This window comes from Podarcis gaigeae (genome assembly GCF_964106915.1).
Source record: "Podarcis gaigeae genome assembly, chromosome: 12".
Lineage (NCBI taxonomy): Eukaryota > Metazoa > Chordata > Lepidosauria > Squamata > Lacertidae > Podarcis > Podarcis gaigeae.
In genome coordinates this window covers 32,303,339-32,318,724 of record NC_139688.1, presented here as the reverse complement: position 1 = coordinate 32,318,724, position 15,386 = coordinate 32,303,339, and the positions used below count along the sequence as shown (strand labels likewise).

At 38.4% G+C, this 15,386-nt stretch overlaps 1 protein-coding gene across 6 annotated transcripts in view; it reads left to right on the top strand.

The window, feature by feature from the left end:
- The window catches only part of DGKB (diacylglycerol kinase beta), a 251,989-nt gene that overhangs the window by 84,302 nt on the left and 152,301 nt on the right, over positions 1 to 15,386 (top strand). For 5 of the 6 annotated variants that reach the window (XM_083705272.1, XM_083705274.1, XM_083705270.1 and 2 more), the window contains 4 exons: positions 847 to 879; positions 8,484 to 8,600; positions 12,098 to 12,171; positions 14,406 to 14,480. In XM_083705272.1, coding sequence (XP_083561398.1) covers positions 847 to 879; positions 8,484 to 8,600; positions 12,098 to 12,171; positions 14,406 to 14,480 — 299 coding nt within the window. The remainder of the gene's footprint in view (positions 1 to 846; positions 880 to 8,483; positions 8,601 to 12,097; positions 12,172 to 14,405; positions 14,481 to 15,386) is intronic. The other variant, XM_083705275.1, reaches the window with a different exon arrangement.

The following is a 15,386-nucleotide window of genomic DNA, read 5'->3' as shown; positions in this document are numbered from 1 at the left end:
TGTGGGCATACTGGGTTCTACTGGGGCCTAGAGTCTAAAATTTCCTAGATGTACCTCTGATGACAGAACACTATTTGGAAAGAATAAAAGGGAAGCAAAGGGTTGTGGGCTGTGTTGCACAAGGTTGAAAGAAGAATGGGAAGCTATAGTGTAAACCAGGACCAATTCTGTCCATGTAAACCTTACTGAGCCCTATGATCAGTTTAAGATCCCCTCTGGCTAGTCACTAGCAAGGATTCAGTTACTGGTAGCGATGCTTGAGGAATTCATTTGTTTGCGAGTTTCAGTATGGATTGACTTGATTTACACATACATTTTTTTATGGATTATTATTTTTTATTGAATTTATATACCGCCATATGCCTGGAGGTCTCAGGATTAATAAAAATAGATTAACGTAGTAAGAGGATGTGAAGGACTTATACATGAACCTATGCAAAGCCAAAACAGACTGGAAATAGACTGACCAAACCATCCTCAGTTGTCTGATACCAACCTTTCTACCTGGGGAAATCTGCCAACCACTGTCTCTTCCCATTTTCAAGTGAGCAGTGAAAATATTTTTGTTCTGAAAGCCATTTTATGATGAGTTTTTGCTTTATGCTGATCTGTATGGTGATTTTTTTTTATTGCTTTTAAGATTTTGTTTTTGTTAATTATCTTTATCTTATTTGTGAAAAATTTTATATAAACAAAATACATCCACATTACTTTTCTGTAATGACTTGACTTGTAATGGAAACTGCTTTACTAGCTCAACAAAATGGCCACACATTCAAATTTTATTTGCAGGAATTGTCTTTAATTAATATTAATATTGTAGCTGAAACTGTTTTTCTCCAACAGACTCTACCTCCTTTAGGAGTTTCGCTTCCTGAGGTGCGTAATATAAAAGTGTTCACAGATGCAAATAAAAGTTGTTTGGTGTTTTGACTTCCTGCCATAAAGTACATTTTGGGGCTGGCATAGTAGTTAGGACAGTCTGTATTTCTTGCAGCACTCCAAAAAGCAGAAGACCTGCACATTACATATTAAAAGAAGACTCTTTTATCAAAGGATAGACTCCCTAGAGTGCTCCTAAATTACTCACAGTTGAGATTAGACTGGAACTGTTGAAGTTTTAAAGGTCATCCAGGGTTGTTAACAGGGATAAGCAAGCCAGTAAGGCCTGCTTTGTACAGTTTTGGCAAGGAATCCATTCTGTTCCACCGAAGCTCAAGTAGAGTGTGATATCCGTAATGAATTCTGCTATATCTACTATTGGCGTGTGCAGAGACAGGTCTCTGCCCATGCTTGGAGACAACAGAGCAGCAATACTGACATTCTCTGAGCGTGATGGAGCCTTCACAGCAGACAAGGTGTGAACAAGTGTGATCCTTTGAACCACTTTGGACTGTTCCATATCTATTCTGAGGCCTTTGGCATGCCTAGTGGGTGGTCTTTTTGGTACTCCAGAGGCTCTTCACAGACTAGGGTAGAGCTTGAGCTGCCACAATAATGTCCTCCAACCATATTAGGCCTTGCCTTGTGAATACTGAACATGAGATATGGGTACAGCATGACATAGCAACTCACTTGGTTGTGCTATGCCTCATACGTTTCTGAAACTGGTTTAGGTCCTGGTGCATGAAGCATGCCCTGGATCCACTCAATGAATTCAATTCCAACCAATAATTGTAGTTCCAATGTGGATTCTGGTTTGGGTGGAGCTCTGCTCTATCTCTAGGCAATTTCCTAGAATCATAGAGTTGGAAGGGACTCTGAGGATCATCTTGTTCAACCCCCTATGATGTAGGAATATGCAACTGTCCCATACAGGGATTGAACCTGCAACCTTGGTGTTATCAGCACCATACTCTAACCAACTGAGCTGTCCAGGCTGAGCTATTGATAGCTAATAGGTGCATGAAGATCCTGTTCTTCAGAACTTTGCCTTCAGCATATTATAGAAGACCTTTGTTCTCATTTCTGGGACTTTATGAGTTGCATCACAAATGTTCCTGTGGCTTTTAGAGAATTTGAAATGGTGATGATTAGATAATATGGTGGAGGAGAGTGGCAGAAACAGATTTTCCCTCATGTCTGTGTGAAATTGATTTTTTTAGGCAGCAGAGATGACGTATACAGTCTTCCTGAACAAAATTCACTAGAAGTTTACACCATCAGCTAAACATCACTTTGTTTTTTTCCCCCAAAATATTTTTATTGCATTTTCAGTTTACAGAAGAAAAAGAAGAAAAAAGAATAATACTCCAACTTCTAAAATACATTTTTAAGTTATTATCTGGACTTCCCCACACCTCCCTCCCCCTGCGTTCTTTACAATAAAACATATCAGCAAATTATTACCTTGTTTCGTATCTTATTTATATCTTTCAAAATATTTTACTTCTGAATTTAAAGTACCTTTTATCCAGTGTTTATGCCTTGAAATAAAAAATATAATAACCTTAAATTTCGACTTTTTCTTAATTATAAATTATCTTCCAATTTTCCCAATCTAGTTGCAGGAGCTAAATTCCAAAACATGCAGATTCTTAACATTCATACAACTTGTATTGTTTTTGCAAATAGTCCTTAATTTTTTTCCAATCTTCTTCCGTTGTCTCTTCACCCAAATCTCGGATTCTGCCAGTCATTTCAGCCAGTTCCATATATTCCATCAACTGCGTCTGCCACTCTTCCAACGTGGGAAGATCTTGTGTCTTCCAATATTTTGCTATAAGTATTCTTGCTGCTGTAGATGCATACATAAAAAATGTTTTATCCTTCTTTATCACCCTTTGGTCCACAATGCCCAGGAGGAAGGCCTCTGGTTTCTTGGGAAAGGTGTACCTGAACACCTTTTTTAATTCATTATAGATCATTTCCCAGAAGGCCTTCACCTTTGGACAAGTCCACCAAAGGTGAAAAAATGTCCCTTCAGCCTCCTTACATTTCCAACATTTATTATCAGACCGATGGTAAATTTTTGCAAGTTTGACTGGGGTCATGTACCACCTATATATCATTTTCATAATATTCTCTTTCAAGGCATTACATGCCGTAAATCTCATTCCGGTGGTCCATAACCTTTCCCAGTCTTCGAACATAATGTTGTACCCAATATCCTGAGCCCATTTTATCATGGCTGATTTAACTATCTCATCCTGGGTATTCCATTTAAGCAGCAAGTTATACATTCTCGAAAGTACCTTGGTCTTAGGTTCTAACAGTTCTGTCTCTAGTTTCGATTTTTCCACCTGGAATCCTATTTTTTTGTCCGACTTAAAAACTTCTTGAATTTGAGCATAGTGAAACCAATCTTGCACCCTATTCTTTAATTTTTCAAAGCTCAGCAGTCTCCAATTGTCTCCAGTTTTTTCTATCATTTCCCAATATTTTGGCCATCCGACCTCCATATTGAGTCTTTTTCTAGCCTTGGCCTCCGCTGGTGATAACCACCTCGGGGTCTTACCTTCTAGTAAGTCTTTGTATTTTGTCCAGACCATAAATATAGCTTTCCTGACAATATGGTTTTTGAACATTTTATGAACCTTTACCTTGTCATACCACAAATATGCATGCCATCCAAAAGCATTGTCATGCCCTTCCAGATCTAGGACATCAGTGTTCTCAAGAAGTATCCAATCTTTCATCCAGCAGAAAGCCGCAGCTTCATAATATAACCTTGAGTCTGGCAGGGCAAATCCCCCTCTCTCTTTGGCATCAGTTAGTATTTTAAATTTTATTCGGGGCTTTTTTCCCTGCCAGACAAACCTAGAAATATCTTTCTGCCACTTCCCAAAACACTCCACTCTGTCCACGATCTGTAGGGTCTGGAACAAAAATAACATCTTTGGCAATACATTCATCTTTATAGCTGCAATTCGGCCCATCAAGGAAAGTTTCAATCTTGACCAAATCTCTAAATCTTTCTTAATTTCTGACCAACATTTTTCATAATTATCTTTAAACAGATTCAAATTTTTGGAAGACAAATTTACCCCTAGGTATTTTACTTTTTTAACAACATTTAATTCTGTCTAGCTAAACATCACTTTGGAAAGCATCATCTGATTCTTCTGCCTTAACTATATGAACAAAACATTGTTAATGCAGTAAGAAGGCTGAACAACCTCTGCTCCTTGAACATAAACAACATAAAATAGAGATCCGGTATAATGGCACAATAGAATCTTTGTGTTGTAATGTCAGTGTGCAAACCGAGGAAAACCTGGAGCAACTCAGTGTATGTTTTTATAGTTCCCACAAGGCCTTTCCTTGTCTGCATCAAAGTCCATTGTATGCCCATGGGTAGAAGATCAACAGTGATTGGACTTGTGAATGGAAGCATCCAAAGCAAAGAGAAGTTGCACTGGTACATTCTCTTAATCTGTAACACTATATAGAATAACAGGAATAGGATATTGCTACCTAATCAGCCTCTAATCAGGAATCCAATGTCCTGTTGCAATACTTTTTGGATTTTTTTTCTAGTCTAGAAGTTCATGGAGAAAACAGAATACTTTCACGTTGCAAGCCGTCAAAATGTGCATTAGTGTTTTATTGAGTAACTTTCACTCAGCATTGCCTGTGTCCATGAGACAAAATGATTACAGCCACATCAATCATTTTGTATACCCTAATAAAATAGTCATAACTAGAACATATATGCTACCCAGAAAATAAATATCTGCATTTTGCAGTGTCATTTATTTTCAATAAGTGTCAGCTTCACCTCCATTTTTATATAAGAATATCGCACAATCGCCCTGAGATTTTACATAGTTGTTGTTTTTTGAAGGACATGCCAAATGTGGTTTGATCTTCTTATTTTAAGGTTTTAATATTTCAGTCCTGTAGTACTACTGAAGAATTCTAACTGCAAAAGAAAAAGAAAAACCCTTTATTTAGGCAATGTTTACATCATCCCTTCTATAGAGATGAAAAGAATCTACAGGTAGAAATAACCTAGGAGAAACAGATAAGGATTTAGCCAGCCAGCAATTATGCAAGTTATATGGAAAATTGAAATAATTATCTAGGAGTTCAATGAGGAGGAATAAACATTGTATTTTGTATTTGAAAACTGATTTGAAAATGTCACCTTTTATAAAATAGTTGACACCCATTGTAAAGTATAATAACCCTAGGAAAATTAGGAAGATATGCAGTGCTGTTGATGAGATAATGTTAAGGGTGATGCCCATTCTAAGCATTTTTCTAAGAAATTTTTGAATAGGAATGTGCTAGGTATTGCTTTACCTTTTGGATTCTGTAGTGATCTTGATTTGATTCTTGGGAAAGATAAGAAACAGATTTTATTTAAAAAATATACACTCTAGCAAGACAGCTTACAAATGTTAAGAAACAATAAAATTATATACAATAAAGAACCTGAATACATATTTTCCTTAAAGATATATTTCAGTGGCCAAAAACCTAGTAAATGAAAATTGGCTTCAGAACAAATCTACCTTAGGCTGCAATCCTAAATGCATTTATTGGGGAGGAAGCCCCATTGAACACAGAGGAGTTTACTTCCAAGTAAACATGCAAAGGATTGTATTGCACGTTAAATCATAAACACTTAAGGTACCCACTGCATGAAAAAATAAAGTGAATATTTTGAATTATCAGTCAGAATACTATACACATGTATGTAAAAAAGATCTGTCCTCTGTGTTACATTTAGAAGGAATATAATATTCTCCTGAGGTTTTAGATGCCTTTGATTTCTCTTTTTATAATTTCTTCTGTGCTTCATTTGTAGTTTCTGAACATTGGAATAAAGGGGCGGCAAAGCGCATAATTGCAGATAGCGCTTCTTGTTAGCAGGCACACCTGATTTCCCTTTAACATAATAGGGGCCCAACTTAAAGTGAATTTATGAAGCGACCGCCATAGGTGAATAAAAAATGTCACAGCCTACTATTTTAAAAGACAACAAAGCAAGAGATGACATACCTTTTTTGGATGTTTATCTAGGTCTGCATGGATTCTGGAGGGCCTCAATATGATCTATATATTACTATTTTTTTTTTTTTCAATTTTACCACCATCCTTGGTTCTTTTCTTTCTCACTGCAGCAGCAGCAGCAGAAAAAATCTGTCAGTGTTCCTTACTTTGCAACATTAGTTCTTTTTCTATCTCTCCCCTCCCACCCCCCATCCCCCTTTTAAAGGCTGTAAATTGATCACGACAATTACGAATATTATTTCTGGCAGTCTGCATTTTTTCTGTGTTTAGATGTGTTTTGTTACTATGAAGCATAACACCTGCACAATTAATTTAGTTTCACTTAACAACGACAACAAGAAGCCAGTAGCATTACTGCCTACACCTGCATACTTTCCTCATGAATGTGCCTGTAGAAATATTTCTGGCAGCACAAAGTAGAGGTGTTTAATTAGTAGAGCAGGGGTTGCCAACATGGTGCCCTCTAGATGTTGTTGGACTCTCAACTTCCATCATACCTGGCCATACGTCAGGCTGGCTTTGACTTACGTGAGTTTGCATCCAACAGTTTCTGAAGGACAGCATATTGGATTCCCCTGCTCTCCTCATTGGAGCAGTTAGCTGTCCTCTTGAACTGTCACTTCTTGTAGGATATATATATAGTGAAAGGAGGGACGTGGGTGGCGCTGTGGCCTAAACTACTGAGCCTCTTGGGCTTGCTGATCAGAAGGTCGCTGGTTCAAATCTCCGCAATGGAGTGAGCTCCTGTTGCACTGTCCCAGCTCCTGCCAACCTAGTAGTTTGAAAGCACACTAGTGCAAGTAGATAAATAGTACCACTGTGGCGGGAAGGTAAATGGCATTTCCGTGTGCTCTGGCTTCCGTCACAGTGTCCCGTTGCACCAGAAGCAGTTTAGTCATGCTGGCCACATTACCCAGAAAGCTGTCTGTGGACAAATGGCAGCTCCCTCGGCCTGAAAGTGAGGTGAACGCTGCAACCCCATAGTCACCTTTGACTGGACTTAACCGTCCAGGGGTCCTTTGCCTTTACCTTTTATATAGTGAAAGAGGATCTGCAAAAGCTTTCAAGTCTAACTGAGATTGAGCGACTGGGATTGAGTGGCACAGAATATTGACTAGGCTATTTCTTTTTTTCTGTTTGTCGAATTAATCCTCAAAGAACAGTAAGGGAGGTGACAGAAAAGATGCTCCTGGTCTTGAGTTGCTTTGGCACAGTTGATGCCCAGCATTCTTGTCTCCTATTGTATCTGCCAAATTCCTTCAGCCATTATGGGAATAGGACCTAGGCTTCAAATGTAAGCCTTTGAAAACTCGGGGAAGTGAAATCTGGTTTTCCGATCTGCTGCCAATCTGCCTGGACCACCACCTGTTCAAATGTTGCTGAAGACCAGGATGTACTGGTCACAAGGGGGTAGGAAAAACCAAGGGATATATTGGGTAGCTCTGTGGACTCTGCAGTATAGGAGACATTATTATTATTTTTTTAAAAAAAAAAGTTTGCTAGGCTTATGCAACTGAGGAATGAAATTCCAGAGGTGCATACTTCCTTACTGTGGTTCCATGCTGGGTTCAGTAGTGCTCCCTGCCTTCCTGCCAGTTGTGTGGCTGTAAACACTGGAAGACTGTGAATATATTTCAGGAACAAGTCCTCAGTCTTGGCATTGTGTGCAGCGTATCTCCCTCTGTCCTATGGATATTAAGTGAATGTTATGTATTCCTAAAATAATTATTTCATTCACTTTTTCTGCTTGTTCAGTGTAGCTATGATTCCATGTCTTTTCCTGTCTAGTGCCTTTCTCCTAAGCCTCTTTATCTACAGTTGCTGAGGAGGTGACATATTTTCACCTGGAAAAATGCTTCTTAAAAGCATATGTATGTAAGAAATAAAAAATAAATAAATCACCACTTGGAGAATGTTTTTCTGCTTTTTGCATGCATTCAATCTTAACTTTGTATTATCCAGATAGTCCAAGTTTGGTTTTAGGGCTGAAATCCTATACACACATAGCAAGGACTAAGTCCCATTGAGGTCAATGGCACTTACTTCTGTGTAGACATATATAGGATTGTGTTGTAGCTAACTCAGATTAGTGAGGTTGTAATGTAACAAACCCTTTTGAAAACTTCAGATTTTGGGTAAAGCAGATTGCAAAAACAATTGTGCTTTTTAGTAGGTTTTTTTTTGTTTTTTTTAGAGACTGGGGCCAAAACGCGATTGATTGATCTCCTTTTTCGATACGCTTAACCATACAGCTTAGATGACCTCATGATTATTACCAACTTCATACCATTGCATTAGCACTTATTGTGACAAAATACAATATCACCTATCTATTTATTATGTTTAGATACATAAATAGATGTATATGAAGTTGGGCTTCATTTAATTATTTGATTGCAATCACTGAACCCATTATCACTGATGTGGTATTTGAATGTATAAAGCTAGAATGAGAGTCTTCAATTTCCACCATAGTAAGATACTATAATGCACTAATCTGCTGCTTCCAACCTCCCTTTTAGGAACGCCAGGCAACTATGAAAAAAGAAAAGGATGGTTCCCAACAAACAAACAAACTAGGTGATCGGAACAAGATGCAGAGAGCAAATTCTGTCACTGTAGATGGGCAAGGTCTTCAGGTGCGATTACTTCTGTTGTGTTTAAAATTGTGTACAGCTACTCTTCCAATGTCTTCCCATGTCGCAGAATGAGTTTGGCCCAATATGGGGCCCCAGCATAAAACTGTAGTATCCGGTATCACATTTCAGATTTTCCAATTACAGGACAAAACTTAGAACAGGGGTGGAGAGTCTGAATGAATGCTCTTGTATAATGTTAAGATGGTAACAGGATGGTTGCCTCCTTACATATATTTGTGCCAAGATCTCTACCTGCAACATGGTTTATGAAATCATACCATTGCCTCGTTCTGCCTTCACACAGAACAAAATCGCCTCCAGGTGTCTCCATGTTATCTTCCGTTAGGAGTGAAGAAGGCAATAGACTGGTAACGTTGAAGAGAACATTTTCTGCAATAAAATATAAATGCACAGTGAAACTCTTGGCAGATTCTCCAGTTCCTTTCTAGGAATGCCATCTGCACAGGACTTTCAAGCCTGCTTTTCAAAATTGGTAGAACATTTTGCTTTTAAAAGCCCAGTAGGTGAGAAGGCAAATCATTTGCTGGCTGTCATTCACATCTGCATTAGCATATATCCTGATCAGTGATATTTCACTCCAGTTGTGTGATTGGGTTTCAGACATTTAACAAAAACTCGGCTGTTATATTTAACACGAATAAGTTCAACTGTATGGGTTATTCCCTATACACACAATAATTTGTAAAGACTTGCACTCTGATTGGCTGAATCATATACAATACTGGGGTGACCTCTTAAAAAAAAAATCCATACAAGAACTCCCTCTCCTACCTCAGACACCTCTCTTAAGATATACTAGAAGCCAGCAGGTTGCAATATGTTTGTATGGAATTAAAACGTATATCCGCATAGTTATTTATTATTATCTGAGATATCAGCGATGATTCCCTGTGTAACTGGTAGATGGCTTAGAGCCAACATGTGGAAGCAAACAGAGAGGATCTCTGAGCAAAAAAGGGAAGCAGATTTAGCATTATACATAATCCTATAATGGCTTGTGTTTTAACACATGAAATATAACAGTATAACTAGATATTCAGTTTAAAGTGGATTCTATGCTCCTGTGACAATGTACAGACTGGTGAATTCAAGTAGTTTCTTAAATGTGTTTCTAAGCTTATCCTGGCATCAGAGTAAGGAAAAGATAACATTTCCCAGATCTGCTGCAATTTTTTAAATAAAAAAATGTATTACAGAAAGAAAAGTTTTAGAATATTCATTAATATTTTTATGCTGTTAAAAACATAGTCATATAAGACTATGCAGGCAACTCAGTGGCAGAGGAGATTGCTACTTAGGTACAACTATTATTAATCATAGTTAAGCACATTCATCTTATTTCTTTCTAGCTTAACCAGCATAATGATCAGGATTATTATTTCTAATTAGAGGAAGTAATATATCATGTATAACCTTAGGATGAGCCTCATTAATTAACCTGAATCCATAGAGACTTCTAAGAGGCAGTCCATCTTTGTCACAATGAGAACCATTGGTTTATCCTTCATTCACAGGAACAAACACCCCTGGAATTGGACTAAATAAGTAGAATTGATTAAAGCTCTAGATGAGCATTAAAGATATGACAGTTTTTGATAACAGGCTGTAATGTTATGCTATCCATGCAGAAGCGTATGGGACTCAATTCACAGGCCTTCCCCCCTCCGCCCCCGTTCAAACAGATAATTGCCTGGGGAGCTGAAAAGGGTCCTGAACAGTGCTGTCTTTCCTTAATAGCAGAGAAGTGGGAGTTACAGATGTTGTAGGGCTTAAACCCTGTTAAAAAATTAAACTTTATTAAAAATTTACACCCGTCAGCCAAGAGCGCTAGGGTTAATAACCTAACAGGATTGCAGCCATGAACAATGGCTTGGATCCTGAGAACCATCAGAAGGGGCAAGATGATTTCTCCCTTCAGAACCCCACATCCCATCCCATAGTGTTCAGAAAGGCTCATTGGTGCTATGTAGATGCTGTATAGGGGGCATAGGGTGCTACAAGGGGTAGGAGGGAATGAGAAATGAGGGAGTGTGGGAGGTGTGGGCCCTTGTCTGTGACTCCAGCCCTAACCAATTGTTCCTGAGGACCCACAAGAAATTATTGACTAGACTATGTAGGCACCCCTCTAAATCAAGGGGATAGGCAGCTCAGGGATAGGGGGCCTGGGTTCCTACTCCTACACATGTTGTTGGCAATCATTCTGAATTAAATATTATATAGACTTTAATATCTTTAGAGCAAATCATCGTAAAACCTTTTGGGAATGTACAAACACTTTAAAAAACCTTAAATTGAGGTCTTAGCTGGATATAAGTCCTCTGAAACACAGAAAGGAGAAATAATAATAATAATAATAATAATAATAATAATAATAATTATTATTATTTATATCCCACCCATCTGGCTGGGTTTCCCAGTTGTATTTACAGCCAAACCAGGCAATGAGAATTGTAAGCCTATCCTAGACCGATAGCACTATCAAGCTAGAAAAATTAAATACATTTTGGTGGAATATATTACTGGGTGTGAGTTATGAAGGGATCTTCAAGTACATTGTTTGGATATTTTTTTAAAAAACTATAATTCATGGATGCTTGGAAATTACAGTCTATTTGTTAACAATGATCTGGATGGCCATATGTCAAGTTTAGGGTGGGGGGAGCCCGGTCTCCCTACGGTAGATATTTGGTCAACAGGAATATGAGAAATTGCATGTGATTAAACTAACAAAGGCAATAAGGGTTAGAGGAAGAAAGCAGCAGGATAACAGGTTTTTCAAGAGATGTAGTTCAGTGGAAATACATTACTGGGGAAGTATCGATATGGTAAGTATTAAACTAAGTGTTAGTTTCATAGGGTGGAATGATAGCATAGCTTAACATAGTTATAAGGTAACAACATGAGTATTATGAATAAAGTATTTAGGATCGTTTTGAATAGTTATTAAAATTGGCAATAAATGACGTTAAAGTTGCACTAATGAGCTGATTTAATATTATCCAGTTATTACATTAAACACTCTTATTACATTAAACACCATTACATGGTGATGTGTTGGATGAAGTATGGATTTTTTAAAATAAAAAATGTATTTATTAATATCATTAGTATAAATTAAATGTCTATACTGTCCTTCATCTGAAGATTACAGGGAGCTTTATAAACACAAAAATACATAGTAACAAAAACAAAAAGCAACCCCACCAGAAACATTTTAAAGTCTCAGTAGTGTAACCTTGTGTGAGCATCAAAATAAAAACAAATTTCACTTATATCTTAACAAAATGTTTTAGCAATGAGTTAGTGTCACACACCCACACCCACACTGTCAATCAAAATGTTTATTCGGCTTTACGCCCATCATGAAACACACACAACAACAACAACAACAACAACAACAATAGATATAAGGAAGATATAAGGAAAATCAGAATTAAAAACTCAAGATTAATGGGTTTCTGTGGCAATTCTCTTAGATTACACCTACTCGGGGTACTCATCCACTTCTAGTTTTCGTCAACCCTAAGAGCGGTGGAAAACAAGGAGAAAGGTATGCATTTATTGCTCATGATTCTTTCCAATGTTTTTCTGTGAGGAAGTCAATTACTTGTGTTAATACTTGAGGGGGAAAATGTGTGTCTTACATTTCATCCTCCCCTTACACCTACCACTGATTATGTGACCCAGTGTACATTACTAGCAATAAAAATGAACTAGGACAATATCAAATATATAGATTTTTGTGTGATTATTTTGCTAAAAACAAGTCTTCATTCACAGTCCTACTAAAGTCTTCCTCCCTGCCCTGCTGAAGATGAGGGTGGGATGGGAAGGTGGGATGGTGACCAAGGAAATAATCTGTTACCGTTTCAAAGCCAAATAGTTTCCTAAGTAAAATGATATGATTCAGTATTTTAGGTTTTATTGCAGTCAAGCAGCATATCAACCTTAAAAAGTAACAAAGAGAAATGAAAGTAACCTATTACGACTAAATGTTGTTGGTAGAAGTCCTGAAATCATGAACTTGGACTGTGTACATACATTTAAAGCACGTGTCTCAAGAACTCCTAGGAACTTTTGTTTGCCCCTCACAGAGCTACAGTTCCCAGCACCCTTTAAAAACTACATTTCCCATGATTCTTCGGGGTGTGGAAATTTGCTTTAAATGCCTGGTGTGCACACAGCCTTGGTTTCCTTAGAACCAGGAAGCATAAGTTTAGAAAGCTGCAAGGGTATATAAAAAAAATCTACGTGGAACCACAAAGAAGCATCTCTCACAACCTAGAAACGAGGGGTGGGCATCTTATTTGCATTTAATTCTGAATCCTGGATGTGGTTCCTGGGAGGAATTTTGGCCTTGCCAAAGCAAGATCTGTACAAGGGTGCATGAGTTAAAGCACTTTTTGGCACTTTAGTGATCCAGAAATTTTTTTAAAAGTGCTGTAGACAAGCATGTGCTAAAAATAAAATAATGCCTATATACTTATCATATGGGGACGTGGGTGGCGCTGTGGGTTAAACCACAGAGCCTAGGATTTGCCAATCAGAAGGTCGGCGGTTCACATCCCCACGACGGGGTGAGCTCCCATTGCTTGGTCCCTGCTCCTGCCCACCTAGCAGTTCAAAAGCACATCAAAGTGCAAGTAGATAAATAGGTACTGCTCTGGTGGGAAGGTAAACGGTGTTTCCGTGTGCTGCTCTGGTTCGCCAGAAGCGGCTTAGTCATGACTTGGAAGCTGTATGCCGGCTCCCTCGGCCAATAAAGATGAGTGCCGCAACTCAAGAGTCGGTCATGACTGGACCTAATGGTCAGGGGTCCCTTTACCTTTACCTATACTTATCATATAAGAAAAATGTCACAATGTGTCAAGAAGGGAAGTTGCTTTTCAAAAACAAAACATCTATCTCTAGTTTAAGGAAAATACATGGAATGGGATGGGGGTCTTTATGACTAACAGGTTTAAACTGTAATGAAAGGTCATGATTTTACCAGCGCTCTCCAATTCCAGTGTTTTGTGGAAGGAAGCAGCTTTGTAAGAGTTAAATGTATGTCTCCAAACACTAAGGTAGATGCCAGCTTGGGGGCCGGGGGCAGAGAGAGAGTGTGTGTTCTGTTGTGGCTAATGGGTCAAGGTTGTAATGCCACAAAAATGGCAGGTTGCATAAGAATCAAGATGGACCTTTCACTCTAGTTTTCTCGCAGGCGCTTCCAAATAAATGTTTCTCTCTTTGGAAGACTTTATTAAATAGATTAGCATAGCATATCGACCCTTTTCTTACTCCAAAAGAAGATAGGGAAAGCACTGATAATTTGTGGAAAAGTTCAGTCCTGTTAAAACCCCAAGCATATCCACCTGTCAGAAGTCTAGTTTAGTCATTGTCATTGTAGTATTTCATCCATCCACGAGTCAAACCCAGTCACCCTGCACTGACTTCCCCCTTCCTTTGGATCACGTCCAGGCTAGGAATAGTGCATGAGTTTGGTTTCCCAAGGATTTGACTGGCATTAATAAACATTTGATAAATGATCAGGCTGTTCAGATGTGACCAACTTACAAGAGGGTGAAACTTAAATAAGAGATGCAGCTACGTACCTTTTTTCTGTTTTCATGTGTTATAAGAGTCTTATATGCAATCATAAAGGTTAAACCAACACACACTGGTTGATGCAGCTCAGGTGGGCAAGATTTTGTTTAATCCAAATATCTTGGTTTAATTTAGGATTACCGATTGACTATCTAATAGGGCCTGCTAAATATTTCTCCCTTTTTTTCACAACTGCAGAATTTACAGAAAATTTCAGTATCTTTTGAATCCTCGTCAAGTTTATAGCCTTGCTGGAAATGGGCCAATGCCAGGGTAAGTGTAATCCTAAATGTCATCAAACATGAGCTTTTGGGGGGTTGGGGGGAGAAATACAGCTTATTATTTTCAGTGTACTGGCAGCATAAATTTAACTGCAGAAGCAATGCATGGAGAAAGATGACACCCACAACTTGTGTGAAAGTTGCAATTTGTCCTTAAATTTCACTAACTCATAGTTCCTTTCTCTGTCTAATTCTTTCACTTTATCAGCATGCAGATCATCTTTTTCCTGTACCCTGAATTTCCCCCACATCAGTCGATTGGCTCTTTTTGAAATCTATGCCTTCTACCCCTCTATTCTTCTTGCTTCTCTATTCCTTCTCCTTCCGTTAGCCTGCCTCTCATTGTTTCTTAGCATCTTACTTCTTTTATTGACTGAGTTTCCCTGATTCCCATTGATGGAAGGTGACTGAGTTGTATTCCTATTGAAGAAACGTGTCTCCTGGATTCTCTAGTGAGGGCTTCTTTGAGCACGAGCACCTCTTCTCAGGCTTATCTGCATCTTTCCTAGGAAACAGAGATCTTGCTGCTGTGGTGCTTCCCCTGATGGTTAGTTGTCTGGACTACTGTAGTGTGTTACAGGCAGAGCTGCCCTTGAAAGCAGTTCAGAACTTTAACACCTAGTTTGACAGGCAGGTGTTAGCTCCCAGAAGCATATATGTCCCAACATGACAAAATACTGCATTACTGGTTTCTAATTTACTTCAAGGCTAAATTGAAGATGTTGGTTCTTGCTCTTTAAAAAACACACACCATACAGCATGTCTGAAGCTCTTACTATAAAATGACAGCCCCACAGAAGCCAAAGAAATTCCTCAGGATTACTGAGATGCATTACGTGAAATAAGATTCTGTTGTGGTGTGGCAACCACACGAAATACCAGTCTGTTCCCTCATCCA